At 46.7% G+C, this 20392-nt stretch overlaps 1 protein-coding gene and 1 non-coding gene across 2 annotated transcripts in view; both read left to right on the top strand.

Moving 5' to 3' along the window:
• Positions 1–20392, top strand: part of LOC120849660 (cytochrome P450 2J2-like) — a 69884-nt gene that overhangs the window by 15245 nt on the left and 34247 nt on the right. The window contains exon 5 of the mRNA XM_040221879.1: positions 3951–4066. Coding sequence (XP_040077813.1) covers positions 3951–4066 — 116 coding nt within the window. The remainder of the gene's footprint in view (positions 1–3950; positions 4067–20392) is intronic.
• Positions 13720–13801, top strand: Trnac-aca. The gene has a single exon. It is a non-coding gene; the product is annotated as a tRNA-Cys (tRNA).

The raw sequence follows: 20392 nt of genomic DNA, 5'->3' as shown, positions 1-20392 counted from the left end.
GGAGGCGGCTGGCGTAGGCAATTACTCGTTCTGTACCAAGTTGATGTTGCGCAAGAACAGCTCCGATGCCGTGACCACTGGCATCGGCTCGAATTTCGGTGGGTGCCGTGTCGTCGAAATGTCCAAGAATGGGGCTTGATGTCAAAGCAGCCTTGAGATGTCCGAACGACGAGTGGTGTTGATGGTGCCATTCGAAAGGTTGATTCTTCTTGAGGAGAGAGGACAGTGGTAGCGCGATGTGTGCAAAGTCTCGAATGAAGCGGCGAAAGTAGGAGCAAAGCCCCAAAAAACTCCTAACGTCTTTCGTTGATTGAGGTTTGGGAAAATCTTTGACTGCCTGAATTTTTTCTGGGTCTGGGAGGATACCATTTTTGTCGACGAGATGTCCCAGGACTTTAATTTGCTGACTTCCGAACCGACATTTTGATGAGTTGAGTTGTAGGCCAGATTGTTGAAAAACTTCAAGAACTTGCTGCACACGTTCGAGGTGCTTGGAGAATGAGTCAGAGAAAATGATTACATCATCGAGGTAGCATAAGCAGGTTACCCATTTTAGGCCTTTGAGGAGACGATCCATCATTCTTTCGAACGTGGCTGGCGCATTGCAAAGGCCAAAGGGCATCACCTTAAATTCGAAGAGTCCATCAGGTGTGATGAACGCAGTTTTCTCGCGGTCCGATACGTCGACGCTGATCTGCCAATACCCCGAGCGTAGGTCAATGCAGGAAAAATATTCAGCGCCATATAAGCAATCGAGAGTATCGTCGATACGGGGCAGAGGGTACACATCTTTTTTTGTTATCTTGTTTAATTTGCGGTAATCGACGCAGAAGCGCCATGATCCGTCCTTCTTTTTTACTAAGACGACAGGAGAGGACCAAGGACTTGACGAGGACTGGACAACGTTTTGTGACAGCATCTTATTAACTTCATGTTGGATAGCGCGGCGTTCGCTCGGTGATACTCGGTAAGGACGGTGGTGGATTGGAGGTTCAGTACCGGTGTCGATTCGGTGAGTAACTGCATTTGTCTGGCCAAGAGGACGACTTGGAAAGTCAAAGATGGTGTGGTACTTGGAAAGTAGGTCGTGAAGTTGATGGGTCTTATCTTCGTCCAAAGTCGGATCAATCATGGTTGTAATGCTGGCCAAGGCAGGGCTCGATAGTTGCGTTGCGACGGTGCTTTCTGATTGTTCCTCGGAAATGGCTGCGACGACACAATTGATTGTAGGGAAACTTCGCGCAATAGTCATACCTTTCGGTAATATTTGATGACTCTGACCAATATTGACTACCCATAAATCTGTGGCACCACTTTGGATAGTTGCGACGCAGTGTGGTAATGCAAGTTGCCTTTCAAGCAAGATGCTCATATTCGGTGTGATAATGTAGTCACCGTCTTGGATCGAGTGGGTCGTTGTGACATTTATGGCGGCAGCAGACAAGGGAGGAATGCGTGATGTCTCAAGACAACATAATCTGGACACAACCGAGTCAGAAACGTCGCAGGACTCACTGGTATCGAGCTCAATCTCGCCTTTGGCACAGTCGATGAGGGCCGAATGTGAGGAGAGAAAGTCCCAGCCGAGGATGATCTCGTAGGGACAGGTTATAAGGACTGTAAAAAGGATGAAGGTAGTCTTGTTGTTAACAATTAGGCGAGCGCCGCACATGCCATGAGGTGAAATAATGCCGCCATCTGCACCGCGGAGCGTTTTTGTGTCAGGTGGCGTCAGTACTTTTCGTAAGCGTCGTCGGAGGTCTTCGCGCATTATGGAAATTGCGGCTCCAGTGTCGACAAGGGCTAATGCGCTAATACCGTCAATATGAACCATGAGTCGATTATGAGATGTAGCGACGATATTCTGTAGAGGATTTGCGGCTATAAACTGTGATGCAGCCTCACCTCCTGAAGCTGCATGGTTCAGTTTTCCGAGGGTCGAAGATCATGGGACGGTGAAACGGGGCGGCGAACGAGTGGGGACAATGATTGGCGGCGACGCGGCGACTGAGGGCGAGGGTTCCGCGATGAGCGATAGAATGTTGCATCTTGGCTTGGGTAGTCATCAGAGGGTGAAGCGAAGTTTCTATTGTAATAACGACCGCCATCGGTAGGTAGAGACGTCCGGTTGTTTGGTTGTCGGTTGTTCCAGCGATTTCGACAGTAGCGGGCGACGTGACCAGCCATACCGCAAGTAAAACAAATGGGTCGGTTGTCGGGGGTCCTCCACGTGGCGGGATCACGTCGGTGGTACAGTCTGAAGGATGGCGTCGCAGTTGAAGATTCACAGGCGCAGCATTGGGGTGTCTGTGCCTGTTGATCAAATGATGGTCGAAGACTTGGACGCGGCGAGCCGCCGAACTTCTCTATTTCTTGCCTAACGACAGTTTTGACGGCGGCGATGGATAACTCGCTAGTCGATGAGCGGGGAGACGGGGAAACACCGTCAGCGGGCATCATCGCCTCCAATTCTCGGCGGACGATTTTCGTGATGCGCTCTGTGTTAGTATCAGGATCTTCACAAGATGATGTTGCCGGGGTGTTTGGCAAACGGTTGAATTTGTGCGCTATCCTGCGAGTCTTTGCAGCTTCGAACCTGCGGCACTCTTTCAGGACGTCGTCGACAGTCGAGCAATCTTTAATGACAAGTAGCTGGAAGGCATCATCTGCGATGCCTTTGAGGATGTGTTCCATCCGTTCGATTTCTGGCATTTCGGGGTTCGCTTTCCTGCACAGAGATAGGACGTCTTGGATGTAGGTCACATATGACTCGGTCGATGTTTGGACTCTGGATGCCAACTTTCGCTTGGCCGAGAGCTTGCGACCGGTTGGACGTCCGAAGAGGTCCTGAAGCTTGGCTTTGCAGAGGTCCCACGACGTTAGTTCCTCTTCATGTGTTTCAAACCATGTTCGGGCGGTATCACGCAAGTAGAATATGATATTCGCCAGCATGATAGTGCCATCCCAGCGGTTGTGGACACTTACTCTTTCATAGAGGTCTATCCAGTCTTCAACCTCCTGGTCTCCTGTGCCGGTGAAAAGGCCAGGATCTCGCGGTTTGGCGATAACCAGTGAAGGCTGCGGCGGAGCTTGAGCGCCTTCGGGTGGTGTTTCGGAACTGGAAGTCATGTCGGTGGGAGGTTGGCGACGTCTGCTTCGTGTGTCCAGGTCGGGGCCGATCCGCACCTCCACCAAAGAATGTTACGGTGAAAGATGCTTTATTTACAGACGATTAAGGAGGGTTGTAGGAGAAGGATGAGGTGGGTGCTTCGAACTTGAGGGATCCGGCGATTGGGCACTTCTTCCTTTTCTCCCTGCCTGATTGTCCGTCTTTGTTTCCTTCCTCTTCGTAAGAATATGTATATATATGTATATATATATACTTTTAGATATATACTGGGCGACTACATGTACTCTGTGCGTTTTTATAACTATTGAGGTGATTACGTGTTCCTAGTTTATTTCTTTGCATGAATCACTTTTGTTCGTTTCTGTATTAGTATCTTGTTAGTTGACAAGTTTCAGTAGCCCATCTATTGTGTAATGCCCTATGATAGGGCTTTCAAGATATACTAAATAAACATATAACAATACAGAAATACAATTTCCAATAATTTTAAATTAAATTAATATATATAATAGGAACAACGAAGGTGTGTTGGAACTGCTGGCACTGGGTCAACATTATTAGAGAAAAATTTCAAAACTTCTCTTGCCTAAACCATCAGAATACTTTCAGCCTCCTTAGACAAGATAAAACCAATCCAACATTTAAGTGATAAAGGTGTTCACTAGCAAGTTTATTAAAAATATAAGCAGTTGCATTAGGCTTGCCACCTCAGATAACCAGAGATACTCGCCAGAATAAAAAAAAATAAATAAAAATAAACCATTGAGGAATGTCCATGTCATACTACATAAAGTTTTAATTTGTTTGTTTTTGTTGTAAGGTATCAAGTTAAACAACACGAAGACACAATACAGGCAGACGTGACCCGAGACTTCATCGATGGCTTCCTCAAGCAGGTTGAGAAGCACCGGCGTGATCCCAATCCTGCGTTTGAAGGTAGGTTGACAACAAATGTGCAACACCAAGTCGCCGCTGCAATAACCATATAATGTCTAAATTTCTCAAGCACTACACTCTTCAAAAAAAAAAAAAAAAAAAGTCAGCAATAGTTAGTAAATGCAGGCAGCTACCAACCGTCTGCTAACCTTTCTACTAACTGTTTACTGCATAATTTACGCCACAGACAATATAATTCGATTGATACTAGCCAAACAAGTTGAGTTAGTAATTATTACTCGCAAAGACAGTCGAACTAGTCATCATTATTACTGTTTTTGCGTAGCTATGTGAAGAAGCGAAAACACGATCGTTAGGAAGCCTTGATGATCAGGCTGTTCTATCGATCGTCGTAAATAATTACAGCGTGGACTTGCAACTTGATACTTGCAACAAAAAGATTCACCCCTTGAACCATTCAAATTAAATTTGAAGAATGAAATGAGTAAAAAAGCAAAAAAAATTCTTGTTAAATGCATTATTGCTGAGGTGATAATTGAGGAAAGGCGTGCCTTAAAAATGGCGGGTTTATAAGGCGAAGGAGCAGCCGACGGAATCAGTGGTCGATGAGGCACGCGTTTATGTCAGTGTTTTCTTGTTCTCCGTTTGTGTATGTGATTTCTGTAAGCGATATGTTAAGCAGGTTGATGACGTGTTCAATTTGTGTTCTGGGATTTCCAAACTTTACCCCTGGTCCTCATTGAGGTAAATAGTCACTCCGTAGTCCGCTCTATGCGCGGCTACGGCCGGGTCCGTCCATTGATTGCCTTTTTGGGCACCAGTGGACGAGAGACAACACCAGGGTGTAAGATAGACAAGTGGGGAAACGGCCCATAGAAGCCTACCGCAGCGCCGTGACCGGATTGTGTACTCGTCTGCTTGCATGCAACTTTATGGGATTTGCATGCAACTTTATGGGAGAGTGCCCAAAATAAACCGAGAGCACGAAATTCCTCCATTGAAAATCCACGAGAAACCATCTCCTTCAGTTTAGCCGGTTGCCACCGGTCACCCACCCGGAGTGAGAGTTCGCGGTGCTCCAGATAGATGGCGCCACAGAAAAAGAGAAAACCGAGGGGTACACAATCGTGTCGCTCATTTGGCTCTCGTTTCCCCACCTGTCTATCTTACACCCTGCACAACACCAACACAGTGAGTCCCTTTTCGACGTGTTTATTGACTCAAACGCCAACACGTTTTGCTCTTAGACAGGAAAGGTTTGGGCGCTGGCTCAATCGCCAGTATCACCCGGTCGCTTTCTCGCGCTGCCGCAATAGACAGATTTACGGGAAGTCGGAGGCCTACAAAGAAAAACCGAGCTCCGTAGAGTCAGGGCCTCCGCCGACGAGAGCCCCCGGCCCCCCCAAAATTGGTTTGCTCTTTATGTTTATACAGCCTTGATGGAGATGCGCCTCAACGGGTAATCGGTCTCTTAGCTGTAGATGATGAATTTAGCCGGTGCAGTACAACCGCTAACCTGGGACTTTTAACGTGCATCACGCAGTAGTGATCACACGAACGCGTGCCGGTACGAAACTCATCCAGAACGAAACGGGCGGGGGCGGCGGGTATCGAACCCAGGAGGTTCCCAGCGCAAGCTTTCGCTCCACGCTCCGAGCTGAGGCGCGTTAGCCCACTTGGCCACTTCCTCCCCAGCCCCCGGCCCTCCTTCGGGGCCGGCGTATGTAGCCTCGGAGATATGGACGCGCCCGGGGAGGCCGGTAGCAGTCACGTCCACTATCACTCTCAAGGGTGCGCCGGCGGTACATTTACGCTACGTAAATGTACCAAGGCTCAAGGGTGCCGGCGCACCCTTGAGCCTTGGGTGCGCCGGCTCACCCAAGGCTGTATTTTCCGTTCGAAGAATACAGCCTTGGTTCCTCGCATCCGAGTAGCCACCGCCATTGGTGACGACGACTCCCACGACCTGCTTGAAGCTAGACCTAGATAGGGATATAGAGAACCCCATGGTTCCCAGAGTGTGTAATATTAAATGCAGAAGACGCAGTGCCTGAAAATCTGTAGCCACACGAGCAAAGCCAATATTCTTTTGTAGGGTTTGAATTTGGCGGTAGCTACGGCTTCTTGAGCTAGGAGGAGATAGCACAAGGAAAAACAAATGCCCTGCAATTGTGTTAGTACGTAGAACGTTCTTGGTTTCTAGTGACCTCCCGGCATTTCTTCTAGGGCTGTGCCTTCAGATCTCTGCGCTCCTGTCCACCCCGTTGACTCCTCTCCACCTCATTGTCTCATTGGCCCATTGATTTTCCCAGTCGAGTAGGCCTGTGTCTACAGATTAGGGGCAGTAGTAGTATAAAACGTTTATTTGGACCGCTTTAAGGGGTAGGTGGAGGGCACTGTGTCAATGGCATCGAGGCCTGGACTGGCGGTATGCGGGGAGGGAAGTATATACTTCTATGCCAGTTTCGTGGACATAATCAAGAAGCGTGCGTAGAATTCGATATTGCTTTTCTGGAAGGCCTGGGGAAAGATCCAGTCCTCCATGAATGTCGCTTCGTGTTATAAGTACTTCTTTGGTGTTGCCACAAGGTCTTTGCAATTTTATAACAGGTGAACTAGGTTGCCCACGTGTTGGGGGACCTTGCAGTAACAGCATGTCGGTGGTGTGCGCGCCTTGTCCCACGCTGCTCTTTTGTTCGGCGTTCAGGCAATATTGGTTCTAATGCGCTTGAAAGGTGCCCAGAGGAGGTTTCTGAGATCGCCTAAATATGGTGATAACTCGCTCTGTGGGCTCTAAACATCAAAGAAATCAATTAAACATACCAATGCGCGGCCAATTTCCTTATTAAGAAAGCAATCAAAGATCCAAATTATCTCTTGAAATGTAAGGGGCATTGTACCGGCAGCCAGGACGGCATGTGACCAATGAAAACGCGACATTTCGTTGAATTGCAAACGCTGTTATTACATAATGTGTATGCTTTTGCGGACGATAGAAGCAAGCGGGATGAGTCGAAAAATGTCAATTTTTCGCGGAGAGGGTACATAACAGAGCAAGAATCGACTCAAAGCAACAAACTGTCGTTTTTTTTTTTTTTTTGCTGGAGTGCTGTCCGGTCGTCAGCTCTCGAGCGTATTCGAGATATCACTCCGCGGTTCAACCGGTCGGAGGCGGGAGGATGCTTCGTTTGCTATTGACTGACAGTGGTCCCGATTTCGGAACATGCTCCACCCATCGCCGGAGATGAAAACGGCGTTTCGATCTTTGATTGCTTGTTCAATAGGGGCATCGGCCGCGTATCCTCGTGATCTAGGGATTTCTAGGAGGCTTAGAGCCAGCAGGGTGCTTTATCGCCGTATCTAGGCGATCTCAGAAACCTCCTCAGGGCACGTTTAAGAGCACACTCATTCTCTGTCCAAAGCCTCTCGCGGCAGTGGGTCAGAGATTGGTAGATGTGCCCTCTGCGTATGACGGGACGAAAGTTTGATCTGTTCTTAAGGTTTGTCACGGTTATAATAGTCTCCGTCTTCGTCATCTTCGGGTGAGGAAGGCGCGTAGCCGTGATCCTGGAGGCAGACTTGTACGTAATCCATTACAAGTAACGCAGTCACTTGTAATCCCTTACATTTATCAGTAATTTTGTAAGGGAATAATTACATATTTCAGAAAGTACTAGTAAAGTAATTTTTTTACTTTTTACGTAAAGGAACGATTGTAATCCGTTACATTTTTATTTTCATTCGTGGAGGAAACATGAGGAAACTTTGAATATTGACAAAAATCGTCAAAATTTTTTTTTGTAAAAACAAATCCGGGTGACAGTGTGATTCTACCGAAATTACACTATCACCTGCATTTAGAAAACGCAAAGCCTGGCCTTCTTTAGATGCTCAAAGTCTTTCTTCACGCCACCTTAAAGGGGCACTCAAGTGGTTCTTGAGTTCGTGTTTTGATGATGACAGCTGAATTTAGACGCCCTAAGTATCCCTAAAAACCAAAAAGTATAGTCATACGGTGATTATTTCATTAATAAAAATGTAATTGAAGGCCGCCAAACCTCGGATCTATCCGGAAACGAAACCACTCTCATTGGTCCTTGCACGCTTATCAAAAGGATCTCGGGCCAATGGCGTTGAACGACGTTCCGTCGCGCAGTGATCCCGAACCTCTTTGTCATTCGAGCTTCGATCATGGCGGAGTTCTCTACGCTCGAGGACCTGACGCCGTTAGAGCTTGAAATTCTTCGGCGGATAGCCGACCTGGGGATGATTTTCTATGACGCCACTCCGACGTGCGATGTGGACGATAGCGGCGCTTCGGAGTCATGTTCGGGTTCCGAAGACGACGAAACGCAGACCTTTTCGGGCGTTCTTCGATTTGCGGTTGGGGAAAGTCGTAACCAAACCAACGTTTGACATCGCTGCGTTACCTCTGGTACGTGATGTCAAACGATGTCGCCACGTTGACTTTCGCCTCGGGAGGACGGGGGTAAGGCTGGTTCAGACATGTGCAACGAGCGCGTACCTACGACTGCGTCCGTTGCAATCGGAGCGACCGGAACGACCGCTCTGCGCCGCGCGTACACACACCTGTAACCACTACAGCAAGCGCAGCGGGTCGTCAGCACGGCGACCGCTTCCGCCGTCAGCTGTTTCAGCGGCCCCTCTAAAAAGCGGACGCACTGCCACTCAATGCCGTAACAGAATATAGACAGACAGTTTTCTAGCCTAAAGCTTTATTATTATTTTTTCTTGATAGGCTTGCAGGGTACAGTGGATGAAAAAAAGAAAAAGAAAATGAAAAGATGCAGTCCGCCGTCTTGGACGATCACGACTCTAATACACGACATTGCAATAGTAAAAATATCGCCACATGCCTTTTCTACGATTATAAAAGACAATGTTATCTTAGCAGCGATATAGCAACGTAGAAATATGATTTCGTGATCAGATAGACGTTGCGAGCGTTCAGGATTGCTAACACTAATCACTTTTCTCCGGTGATGAAAACGCGTGAAAATTCGCATTTTTTATACGGTACGCGCCAGTAATACTTTGAACTTGAGCACACGCATGAAATGCGCCAAATAAGAAATGCGGGCGATGTTCGAAGACACAAATGCTTAGAAAGCGCCGCTGTAGTCGAAGTAAACAAACACGACGGCACGGGCGTTTCTGCTGTCTTGAGAGTGCCGTCACGACATCGCCGCACGCGTAGGTGGATCTTCCCTTCTAGTACGTGCTGGGTTATCATAGCGACACACGACGAAAATTCACAGTCAAGGACAGCGCTTTTACGCGGAATGATGAGCTTTCACCACGCCGTCTACGCCGACGATCTCCACCGACGCCACGTTTGCGGATGGAAGGAGCCGGCCGGCCCTCGACCGGCACGACCGGTCTGCAACGCGCGGAGATACGTGTGCTTCCGCGCATCCCTGGGGAACGGGAAATTCACCCCCCCGCGGAGGAAGGCAAGGAGAAAACGTAGTCCCTTGTTTGTGAAACGATAATTGCACTATCGCGTGTTCTAAACTAGAAATATTTTACGTCTTGTGAAATTATCATGCACACCATATTTAAATGAACTGAATATTGTTTCTTTAGCAAAACTTTACAAAGACCGCCAACATTTTCAACGATAATTTCATTGGTCCTCGCAAGTACAGAAAAGAGTCTGCACGTATTTTATTCTTGCGTAATTAATAGGCGGTTCTGCCTTCTAAAACTGAAGATACTCATTCACTGACACTTCCTTAACGCCATCGCACCAAAAAGTAGCTTCTCCAAAAACCGCTTGAGTGCTCCTTTAAACCTCAACTCGAATCTTTTTTCTTGTGTGGTTTGTTGTTTGCAAATTGTAACTCGTCAGCTTGCTCGCCCACAAAGAAGTAGGAAGCACACTGATATAGAAAACCGAACTTTCCGCGCAAGCAATATTAGGCGAACTCCCGAGTTCAGAGTGTTTCCTTCCAACAAAAAGAAATACAAAAAAAGTCAAAGTTCACGCGAGCTGGTTAGCGGTTTGTGCGCGCCTTTTCCTTTTATCTCTTTACTCTTTCTTTGCTTCCTTCTGGCTGAGAGAGAGATAAAGAGAGAGAGAGAAAAAAAAAGAAAGAAGGAAAGAAAGAGAAGACGACTTGTTTTATATCATTTTTAGGGACCAAGATAATCTGCACTGGGGAGAAAAGCGAAGTTTGGTGGAGCCGACTGATCTCTATGTCTATTTGCTGGATCGCGTTTGACCAGATCCGCCTATGGACTGGAATGCGGCCACTGTCGGCCATCTTTTTGGTAGAGTTATATTATCTCTAGCCATCATACAAATATAGTGGACAGCGCTATGGCGGGAGGCTGCCATAAAAATAGCTGTGCGTCTAGTACTCTGTACCGTGCACATTTCGTGCTTGATTGAAGTTGTTCCACGAAGCAGATTCTTGAAACCTGGCGTGAACAATAGCTCCATCTTTGAGGACCCGGCGAAAGTTCTACAAAAGCGCAGCACCGGGGGAAAGCAGCACAGCTCGCATGGAAAGCAGACGCCGCACCGGCGTCTGCTTTCGATGCGACTTTCGATGCGTGCTGTGCTACTTTTCCCCTGTGCTGTGATTTAGTGAAACTTTCACCGGGTCCTCAAAGATTGGCCTACCATTCACGCCGGGTTTCAACAATATGTTTGGTCGAATAATTTCAATCAAGAACGAAATACCACCCACGGCTATTTTTATGGCAGCCTGCCACCACAACTTCCACAACGCTGCCTGCCATGGATGGATCAAAGTGACTGCACCAGCTGTACATTGCGTAGAGTTAATATAACTCTACCAAAAAGATGGCCGCCAGTGGCCGCATTCGCAGAGCGGGCAAACGCGATCCAGCGAATAGACATAGAGATCAGTGGTGGAGCCGTAGTAAGAACACAGCATCTCAATGGGTCAAAAAGCTCTAGCTGACGTTTTGGGTGTCGAGCGGGTAGGGGAGGCCTTGCGAACGCGTTGTTTTCTAGCTACTCAGGCGCGCGTCCAGGTGGCAGCACCTATTTGGAAAAAGGTGGATTAAAAAGGTGTTTAGTGCAGCGGACGACATCTTCACATAGAAACGAGGCAAAATGTCCGATCAGACGTTTTGAGAGCCAGATGTGGCTCAAGTTTACAAAAGTGTAAGTAGCGGGAACAATAACCGCTTGTATAACATTTGTGTCTTGTTCCTTACCCTAGGACAGTAAGGTTGAAAGTAACGCCGCAAAAGTAACGGATTACTTTTTGAAGTAACGGTCACTTACTTTTATGGAGGTGTAATTGTAACTGCAGTTAGTTACATTTAGGGTATGGGTGATTGTGGATGAAATTCCTTCCTTTTTTATAATAACATGTACAAGTCTGCCTGGAGGTAGCTGAGTTGCTTCTGCGTTTCGCGCAGTGTATGCCTATTAACGCTCGAGCTGCAAAGTGTGCCTGCTCATTAATTTACCAGCTATGCTTACGGAGAAAGTTGGAGGAACATCTTTTTGATGGCGTTTGCTCTCTTCCATGGGCTGCTTCTATTTTTGCGCTCGGTGAGCGAGGCTACCGAGTCAGTAAAACGTGCAGCTGTTTTGGTCTAATAGTTTTGTTCTTGAGGGCTGTTTTAATTGCATTTTGAATAGCTCCGAGTTCGCCACCCTTGACAGAGGTGCTGTTCGTTAATTCCTTGGTACATCTAATTCCTTTTCCCGGTATTGCCACTGCGACAGTAGCAAGTTGGTGTGGAGTGTCGCGAAAGCCGCGTCTGTGCAGACGGCTAGCTTCTCAATCGAGCTTTCCCAATCTTGGATCCGTTTGTTGTGGCTACGGGCTTGCGATATCTGACCATCACGTCCTCAAAGCTGGCGCGCGCTAGCTCACTCGGCTACCGATCCCCCTAGATTTAGTTCCCCTGCTAGATGGGCTGCGGCTGGTCACGTGCCCGTTTTCCCGCTGAATTTACATGAAGAACTAAATTTTTGTGTAGATCACGTGATGTCGTTTTGCGGCTTCACTTCATCTGAAGAGAAGCCTCCGGTCATGTGTCAATTTTTCCACTAAATGTTGCGGGTAAACTGAATTTGCGCATAGACCACGTGATATTGTCTCGAATGACAATTGATGAGGTGACGAATGAAGAAAACTGAACGTTTATTGGGGTGAACTTGTGCCGAAAACAGAAAGGCTAGTGTCGCTGGAGTCAATGTCTGCAAAACAGCAGGATCGAGCGCTGGGGTGACGTTTTCTCCGGTACGTCACGCGGACCCCCTTTTGTACACGCGTGGGCTTCTAGAACAATCGGCGTACAAGGTTCGGCGCGTAGAACATTCGGTCCTCGAACAAGCAACAGGGTTCTCGAATACACGAGAACGCGACATTTACAGAAATAACAAAAAGGCGCGTCCGCTTCCAGGGCATCGAGCCTCGGCCCTTTGCGTGGAAGCCAAACGCGATAACCATTCGGCCACGGGCGCGGTTGTTCGGAGACGCGCGTGGCGATATAATGTCACGTGACTTCAATTTTCGGCTGAATTTAGCGAGGAAACATTTGTGTATAGGTCACGTGACTTAAAGACGTGACGTCATTTTTCCCGCTAAACTTAGCGGAGAAGTTCTGGTTACGCTTTTTGTGGCTTCACTCATCTGAAAACCTAGCCTATAAACGTTTCACGTGAAAGATAACGGTTACTAACTTCCATTGTTCGTAACTGCAGTTAACACACCCTTCGCTAGCTGTATGGTTACTAAGATGTTAGTGATATATGTGAGAAGCAGTTACTAACTTATTGTGAATATGTACAGCGACCTTTAAGAGTTAACTCACATATATACGAGCTAGGGTGGCGTTCAATATAACCTTGCATAAATCTCTGACTTTTCATTCATATAGAGGTGACTAAGGTTTTCTTTAACGTTCGTTCTTTTTCATAATTCTGAGAAGCAAGCAGAAGTTTCTTCTTGTTTAAGTTTTTGACCGACTGCTTGTGAGAAGGTAAATACTTTAAATGCTACGAAATATACTGAAAACAATTGCAAATGACGATAATAAACGTTCAAGAAGACTTCCTCTGCGTTTCCTGCGCCCTCATACTTCAAAATACATGTTCTGAAATGAAATCAGAGTTATTTTAATGTAGTAGACAAACAAAAATCACGTACCGAGTTAAAAAAGAAAAAAAAAATGACCGCATCTCCACGTGGTGAATGATGTTGATTGGGGCGAAGCTCTGGTGGTGCTGATGGTACTGATTTTATTGTTCATAGGTAGTGCTGATGGTGCTGATTTTTTTATTGCTCATAGGTAGTGCTGAGTTCTGGGTTGCGTTTCGACTTCATTATTACTGCTTTATGGTTGGTGAAATGCAGAGCCAGTGGTTCTTCTAGCGGATCAGCTTGGATACGCTAGAAGCCGTGGGAACGCGTCTCCACCGCTAAAGTCAACAGTTCATGTCAGAAAGAGAATGTGTGGTACGGAACGTGGTCATATACGCATTTCAGCCTTTGACCGCAGCGCCGTCTCGTTTATAAAAGTTGAGCCAATGCATGCAAAAGTTTAACGCGATTATATACGCATTTGACTGCAGCACTCTCTCCTGTTTAGACGTTGAACGGCTACATGCCACGTTTCATCCATGATAGAAACCCCAGCTGTCGAGTTACTACCACATCTCAGAGCCTCCTACTCGTCCCGCAGTGGTGGCCGAGTGGTTAAGGCGATGAACTACAAATCCATTGGGGTCTCCAGGCACAGGTTCGAGTCCTGTCGACTGCGCAAACGTGTTTTCTTTTTATGTGAGCACGGACGGACGGACGGACGGACGGACGGACGGACGGACGGACGGACGGACGGACGGACGGACGGACGGACAGACGGACGAACAAGGCTAGAGTCTAAGGAGCTTCGTCCCTAAAAATATATTGGTTGAGTGTGTTACGAGGAGCGAAAGCTCCTGCTGCAGAACCTAGCGATTCTGGATTCAATAAACTTTTCCGGAAAATCCCAGTAGACCTTGCAACGAAGAGAATTAGAGTTTTTTTTTATTTATTTTATTTTATTTTTATTCGGATGCACGCTCGTGCCTGCTTGAATGCTTCGTATATTCTGGTAGCGGCACCATTAATTATTTTTTACCACTAAATGCTCAAAACAGAAAAAAATAAATAAAAATAAAGCGAGTGGGAAAGAAGGCTATCCCATACTTTGTTTTGCTTTCCTCCTGCCTTCATTGCGTTCTGAAATCACTAAATGTTAAAGCAACGTACTTCGTCTTCGGTTCTTGCATGATTTCACGTGCCGCACATCTGAACGTCACAATGCGTAAAGCAGGCGCCGAGGGCACCACATATTTCAGGAAAGGTTTATTATGTAACATCGATTGCCCGTAGCGTGCGCAGGTAAGTCCTAAATGTTTTAGCTTAGGAGTAACAATGCGCGGACACATACACACAGACACGCAGAGAGAGAGAGAGAGAGAGAGAAAGAAAATGGGGAGGCAACTATTACGCGAATAGGCAATCGACAATAATTATGCTTTTTTTAGATGTCTTCAATACTGCCATGCCATCGGAGGTGCCTCTGATATGAAATGTGCCTATATGCCAACCTGTGTGGTATACTTTAGGTTCGACGTTCAGCTGTACGCATAGTTTGCAATAAAGCCAGGAGTCACATTTGTGTTAATTTTAACATACCTTGTGTGTGTAATAAAGTAGGCTTTTCTATGGTTGAAATAGGAAAATGTAGACATAGGAACACCATATCCGCACCTATACACCTGTCTCTTTAGTTCCCGCCAGTTCCAGTCAAGGCTGGGTGGCGGGGAGAGCGGAAAGTGAAAACGTTGGGAGATGTATTAACGGCAGGAGAGGGATTGGGCCGCAAATGAGTGAGGGCGGTCGATGCGGTACGAGCAGCATAATGATTAGTTTGTGTCACTGTGAGAAAGCACGCAAGCCGCATTCCTCGTGGGCACAATGACACGTAATACAGGTAATTCAAGAGTGCCTCCGGGAGGTTTCGCCTAATCACAACGGCGGGAAGATCGATCGATCGATCGAAAGAGAGAGAGAGAGAGAGAGAGGTTGATACTTTGCTGTTGTTTTCGGTGAAGCCTACACGTATGCACTTTTTGCGACTAATGCGCAAGTGGCGTCTCGCGGCAGAAAGAACCCAAGATAAGATGAAACCCCCCCATTTTCGTTGTCATAGGTGGCCCACATTGTTGAGACCGTGTGTCCACTGCTAATACATCGTACAAGAAACAGCCTAGAGTCATCGACCGAGGCATGTTCCTTCCTTGCATCACGATCCTGCCACATTGGTAATACAAAGACTGTCTGCAGACATCATCCGAGGCACCTCTTTTTCTTGCCTAACGATCATGTCACATTGGTGATACAAAGACCGTCTGCAGACATCATCCGAGGCACCTCTCTTTCTTGCCTAACGATCATGTCACATTGGTAATACAAAGACTGTCTGCAGACATCATCCGAGGCACGTCTCTTGCCTACCGATCATGTCACATTGGTAATACAAAGACTGTCTGCAGACATCATCCGAGGCACGTCTCTTTCTTGCCTAACGATCATGTCACATTGCTAATACAAAGACTGTGTGCAGACATCATCCGAGGCACGTCTCTTTCTTGCCTACCAATCATGTCACATTGGTAATACAAAGAATGTCAGCAGACATCATCCGAGGCACCTCTCTTTCTTGCCTAACGATCATGCCACCTTGGTAATACAAAGACTGTTTGCAGACATCATCTGAGGCACCTCTCTTGCCTAACGATAATGTCACATTGGTAATACAAAGAATGTCTGCAGACATCACCCGAGGCACGTCTCTTTCTTGCCTAACGATCATGTCACATTGGTAATACAAAGACTGTCTGCAGACATCATCCGAGGCACGTCTCTTTCTTGCCTACCGATCACGTCACATTGGTAATACAAAGACTGTCTGCAGACATCATCCGAGGTACTTCTCTCTCGCCTAACGATCATGCCACATTGGTAATACAAAGACTGTCTGCCGACATCATCCGAGGCACGTGTCTTTCTTGCCTACTGATCATGTCACATTGGTAGTACAAAGACTGTCTGCAGACATCATCCGAGGCAAATTTCTTTCTTGCCCAACGATCATGTCGCATTGGGATACAAAGACAGTCTGCCGACATCATCCGAGGCACGTGTCTTTCTTGCCTACTGATCATGTCACATTGGTAATACAAAGACTGTGTGCAGACATCATCCGAGGCACGTCTCTTTCTTGCCTACCAATCATGTCACATTGGTAATACAAAGAATGTCAGCAGACATCATCCGAGGCACCTCTCTTTCTTGCCTAACGATCATGCCAACTTGGTAATACAAAGACTGTTTGCAGACATCATCTGAGGCACCTCTCTTGCCTAACGATTATGTCACATTGGTAATACAAAGAATGTCTGCAGACATCACCCGAGGCACGTCTCTTTCTTGCCTAACGATCATGTCACATTGGTAATACAAAGACTGTCTGCAGACATCATCCGAGGCACGTCTCTTTCTTGCCTACCGATCACGTCACATTGGTAATACAAAGACTGTCTGCAGACATCATCCGAGGTACTTCTCTCTCGCCTAACGATCATGCCACATTGGTAATACAAAGACTGTCTGCCGACATCATCCGAGGCACGTGTCTTTCTTGCCTACTGATCATGTCACATTGGTAGTACAAAGACTGTCTGCAGACATCATCCGAGGCACATCTCTTTCTTGCCCAACGATCATGTCGCATTGGTAATACAAAGACTGTCTCCAGACATCATCCGAGGCACCTCTCTTTCTTGCCTACCGATAATGTCACATTGGTAATACAGAGACTGGTTGCAGACATCATCCGAGGCACCTCTCTTTCTTGCCTAACGATCATGTCACATTGGTAATACAAAGACTGTCTGCAGACATCATCCGAGGCACGTCTCTTTCTTGCGTACCAATCATGTCACATTAATAATACAAAGACTGTCTGCAGACATCATCCGAGGCACCTCTCTTTCTTGCCTACCGATAATGTCACATTGGTAATACAGAGACTGGTTGCAGACATCATCCGAGGTACTTCTCTCTCGCCTAACGATCATGCCACATTGGTAATACAAAGACTGTCTGCCGACATCATCCGAGGCACGTGTCTTTCTTGCCTACTGATCATGTCACATTGGTAGTACAAAGACTGTCTGCAGACATCATCCGAGGCACATCTCTTTCTTGCCCAACGATCATGCCACATTGGTAATACAAAGACTGTCTGCCAACATCATCCGAGGCACGTGTCTTTCTTGCCTACTGATCATGTCACATTGGTAATACAAAGACTGTGTGCAGACATCATGCGAGGCACGTCTCTTTCTTGCCTACCAATCATGCCACATTGGTAATACAAAGAATGTCAGCAGACATCATCCGAGGCACCTCTCTTTCTTGCCTAACGATCATGCCACCTTGGTAATACAAAGACTGTTTGCAGACATCATCTGAGGCACCTCTCTTGCCTAACGATCATGTCACATTGGTAATACAAAGAATGTCTGCAGACATCACCCGAGGCACGTCTCTTTCTTGCCTAACGATCATGTCACATTGGTAATACAAAGACTGTCTGCAGACATCATCCGAGGCACGTCTCTTTCTTGCCTACCGATCACGTCACATTGGTAATACAAAGACTGTCTGCAGACATCATCCGAGGTACTTCTCTCTCGCCTAACGATCATGCCACATTGGTAATGCAAAGACTGTCTGCCGACATCATCCGAGGCACGTGTCTTTCTTGCCTAACGATCATGTCACATTGGTAGTACAAAGACTGTCTGCAGACATCATCCGGGGCACATCTCTTTCTTGCCCAACGATCATGCCACATTGGTAATACAAAGACTGTCTGCCGACATCATCCGAGGCACGTGTCTTTCTTGCCTACTGATCATGTCACATTGGTAATACAAAGACTGTGTGCAGACATCATCCGAGGCACGTCTCTTTCTTGCCTACCAATCATGTCACATTGGTAATATAAAGAATGTCAGAAGACATCATCCGAGGCACCTCTCTTTCTTGCCTAACGATCATGCCACCTTGGTAATACAAAGACTGTTTGCAGACATCATCTGAGGCACCTCTCTTGCCTAACGATCATGTCACATTGGTAATACAAAGAATGTCTGCAGACATCACCCGAGGCACGTCTCTTTCTTGCCTAACGATCATGTCACATTGGTAATACAAAGACTGTCTGCAGACATCATCCGAGGCACGTCTCTTTCTTGCCTACCGATCACGTCACATTGGTAATACAAAGACTGTCTGCAGACATCATCCGAGGCACCTCTCTTTCTTGCCTAACGATCATGCCACCTGGGTAATACAAAGCCTGTTTGCAGACATCATCTGAGGCACCTCTCTTGCCTAACGATCATGTCACATTGGTAATACAAAGAATGTCTGCAGACATCACCCGAGGCACGTCTCTTTCTTGCCTAACGATCATGTCACATTGGTAATACAAAGACTGTCTGCAGACATCATCCGAGGCACGTCTCTTTCTTGCCTACCGATCATGTCACATTGGTAATATAAAGAATGTCAGAAGACATCATCCGAGGCACCTCTCTTTCTTGCCTAACGATCATGCCACCTTGGTAATACAAAGACTGTTTGCAGACATCATCTGAGGCACCTCTCTTGCCTAACGATCATGTCACATTGGTAATACAAAGAATGTCTGCAGACATCACCCGAGGCACGTCTCTTTCTTGCCTAACGATCATGCCACATTGGTAATACAAAGACTGTCTGCCGACATCATCCGAGGCACGTGTCTTTCTTGCCTACTGATCATGTCACATTGGTAGTACAAAGACTGTCTGCAGACATCATCCGAGGCACATCTCTTTCTTGCCCAACGATCATGTCGCATTGGTAATACAAAGACTGTCTCCAGACATCATCCGAGGCACCTCTCTTTCTTGCCTACCGATAATGTCACATTGGTAATACAGAGACTGGTTGCAGACATCATCCGAGGCACCTCTCTTTCTTGCCTAACGATCATGTCACATTGGTAATACAAAGACTGTCTGCAGACATCATCCGAGGCACGTCTCTTTCTTGCGTACCGATCATGTCACATTAATAATACAAAGACTGTCTGCAGACATCATCCGAGGCACCTCTCTTTCTTGCCTACCGATAATGTCACATTGGTAATACAGAGACTGGTTGCAGACATCATCCGAGGCACGTCTCTTTCTTGCCTAACGATCATGTCACATTGGTAATACAAAGACCGTCTGCAGACATCATCCGAGGCACGTCTCTTTCTTGCCTACCAATCATGCCACATTGGTAATACAGAGACTGGTTGCAGACATCATCCGAGGCACGTCTCTTTCTCGCCTAACGATCATGCCACATTGGTAATACAAAGACCGTCTGCAGACATCATCCGAGGCACCTCTCTTTCTTGCCTAACGATCATGTCACATTGGTAATACAAAGACTGTCTGACGGCATCATCCGAGGCACGTCTCTTTCCTGCCTACCGATCATGTCACATTGGTAATACAAAGACTGTCTGCAGACATCATCCGAGGCACCTCTCTTTCTTGCCTAACGATCATGTCACATTGGTAATACAAAGGCTGTTTGCAGACATCATCCGAGGCAAGTCTCTTTCTTGCCTAACGATCATATCACATTGGTAATACAAAGAGTGTGTGCAGACATCATTCAAGGCACGCCTCTTTCTTGCCTACCAATCATGTCACATTGGTAATACAAAGAATGTCAGCAGACATCATCCGAGGCACCTCTCTTTCTTGCCTACCAATCATGTCACATTGGTAATACAAAGAATGTCAGCAGACATCATTCGATGCACGTCTCTTTCTTGTCTAACGATCATGTCACATTGGTAATACAAAGACTGTCTGCAGACATCACCCGAGGCACGTCTCTTTCTTGCCTAACGATCATGCCACCTTGGTAATACAAAGACTGTTTGCAGACATCATCCGAGGCACCTCTCTTTCTTGCCTAACGTTCATGTCACATTGGTAATACAAAGAATGTTTGCAGCCATCATCCGAGGCACGTCTCTTTCTTGCCTAACGATCATGTCACATTGGTAATACAGAGACTGGTTGCAGACATCATCCGAGGCACATCTCTTTCTTGCCTAACGATCATGTCACCTTGTCATACAAAAACTGTCTGCAGACATCATCAGAGGCACGTCTCTTGCATAACGATCATGTCACATTTGTAATACAAATACTGTCTGCAAACATCATGTGAGGCATGTCTC

Source organism: Ixodes scapularis, unplaced genomic scaffold, assembly GCF_016920785.2.
Source record: "Ixodes scapularis isolate PalLabHiFi unplaced genomic scaffold, ASM1692078v2 PGA_scaffold1__304_contigs__length_218370807, whole genome shotgun sequence".
NCBI lineage: Eukaryota > Metazoa > Arthropoda > Arachnida > Ixodida > Ixodidae > Ixodes > Ixodes scapularis.
Note: the sequence above shows the minus strand (reverse complement) of the source record. Positions and strands in the feature narration are given on the sequence as shown.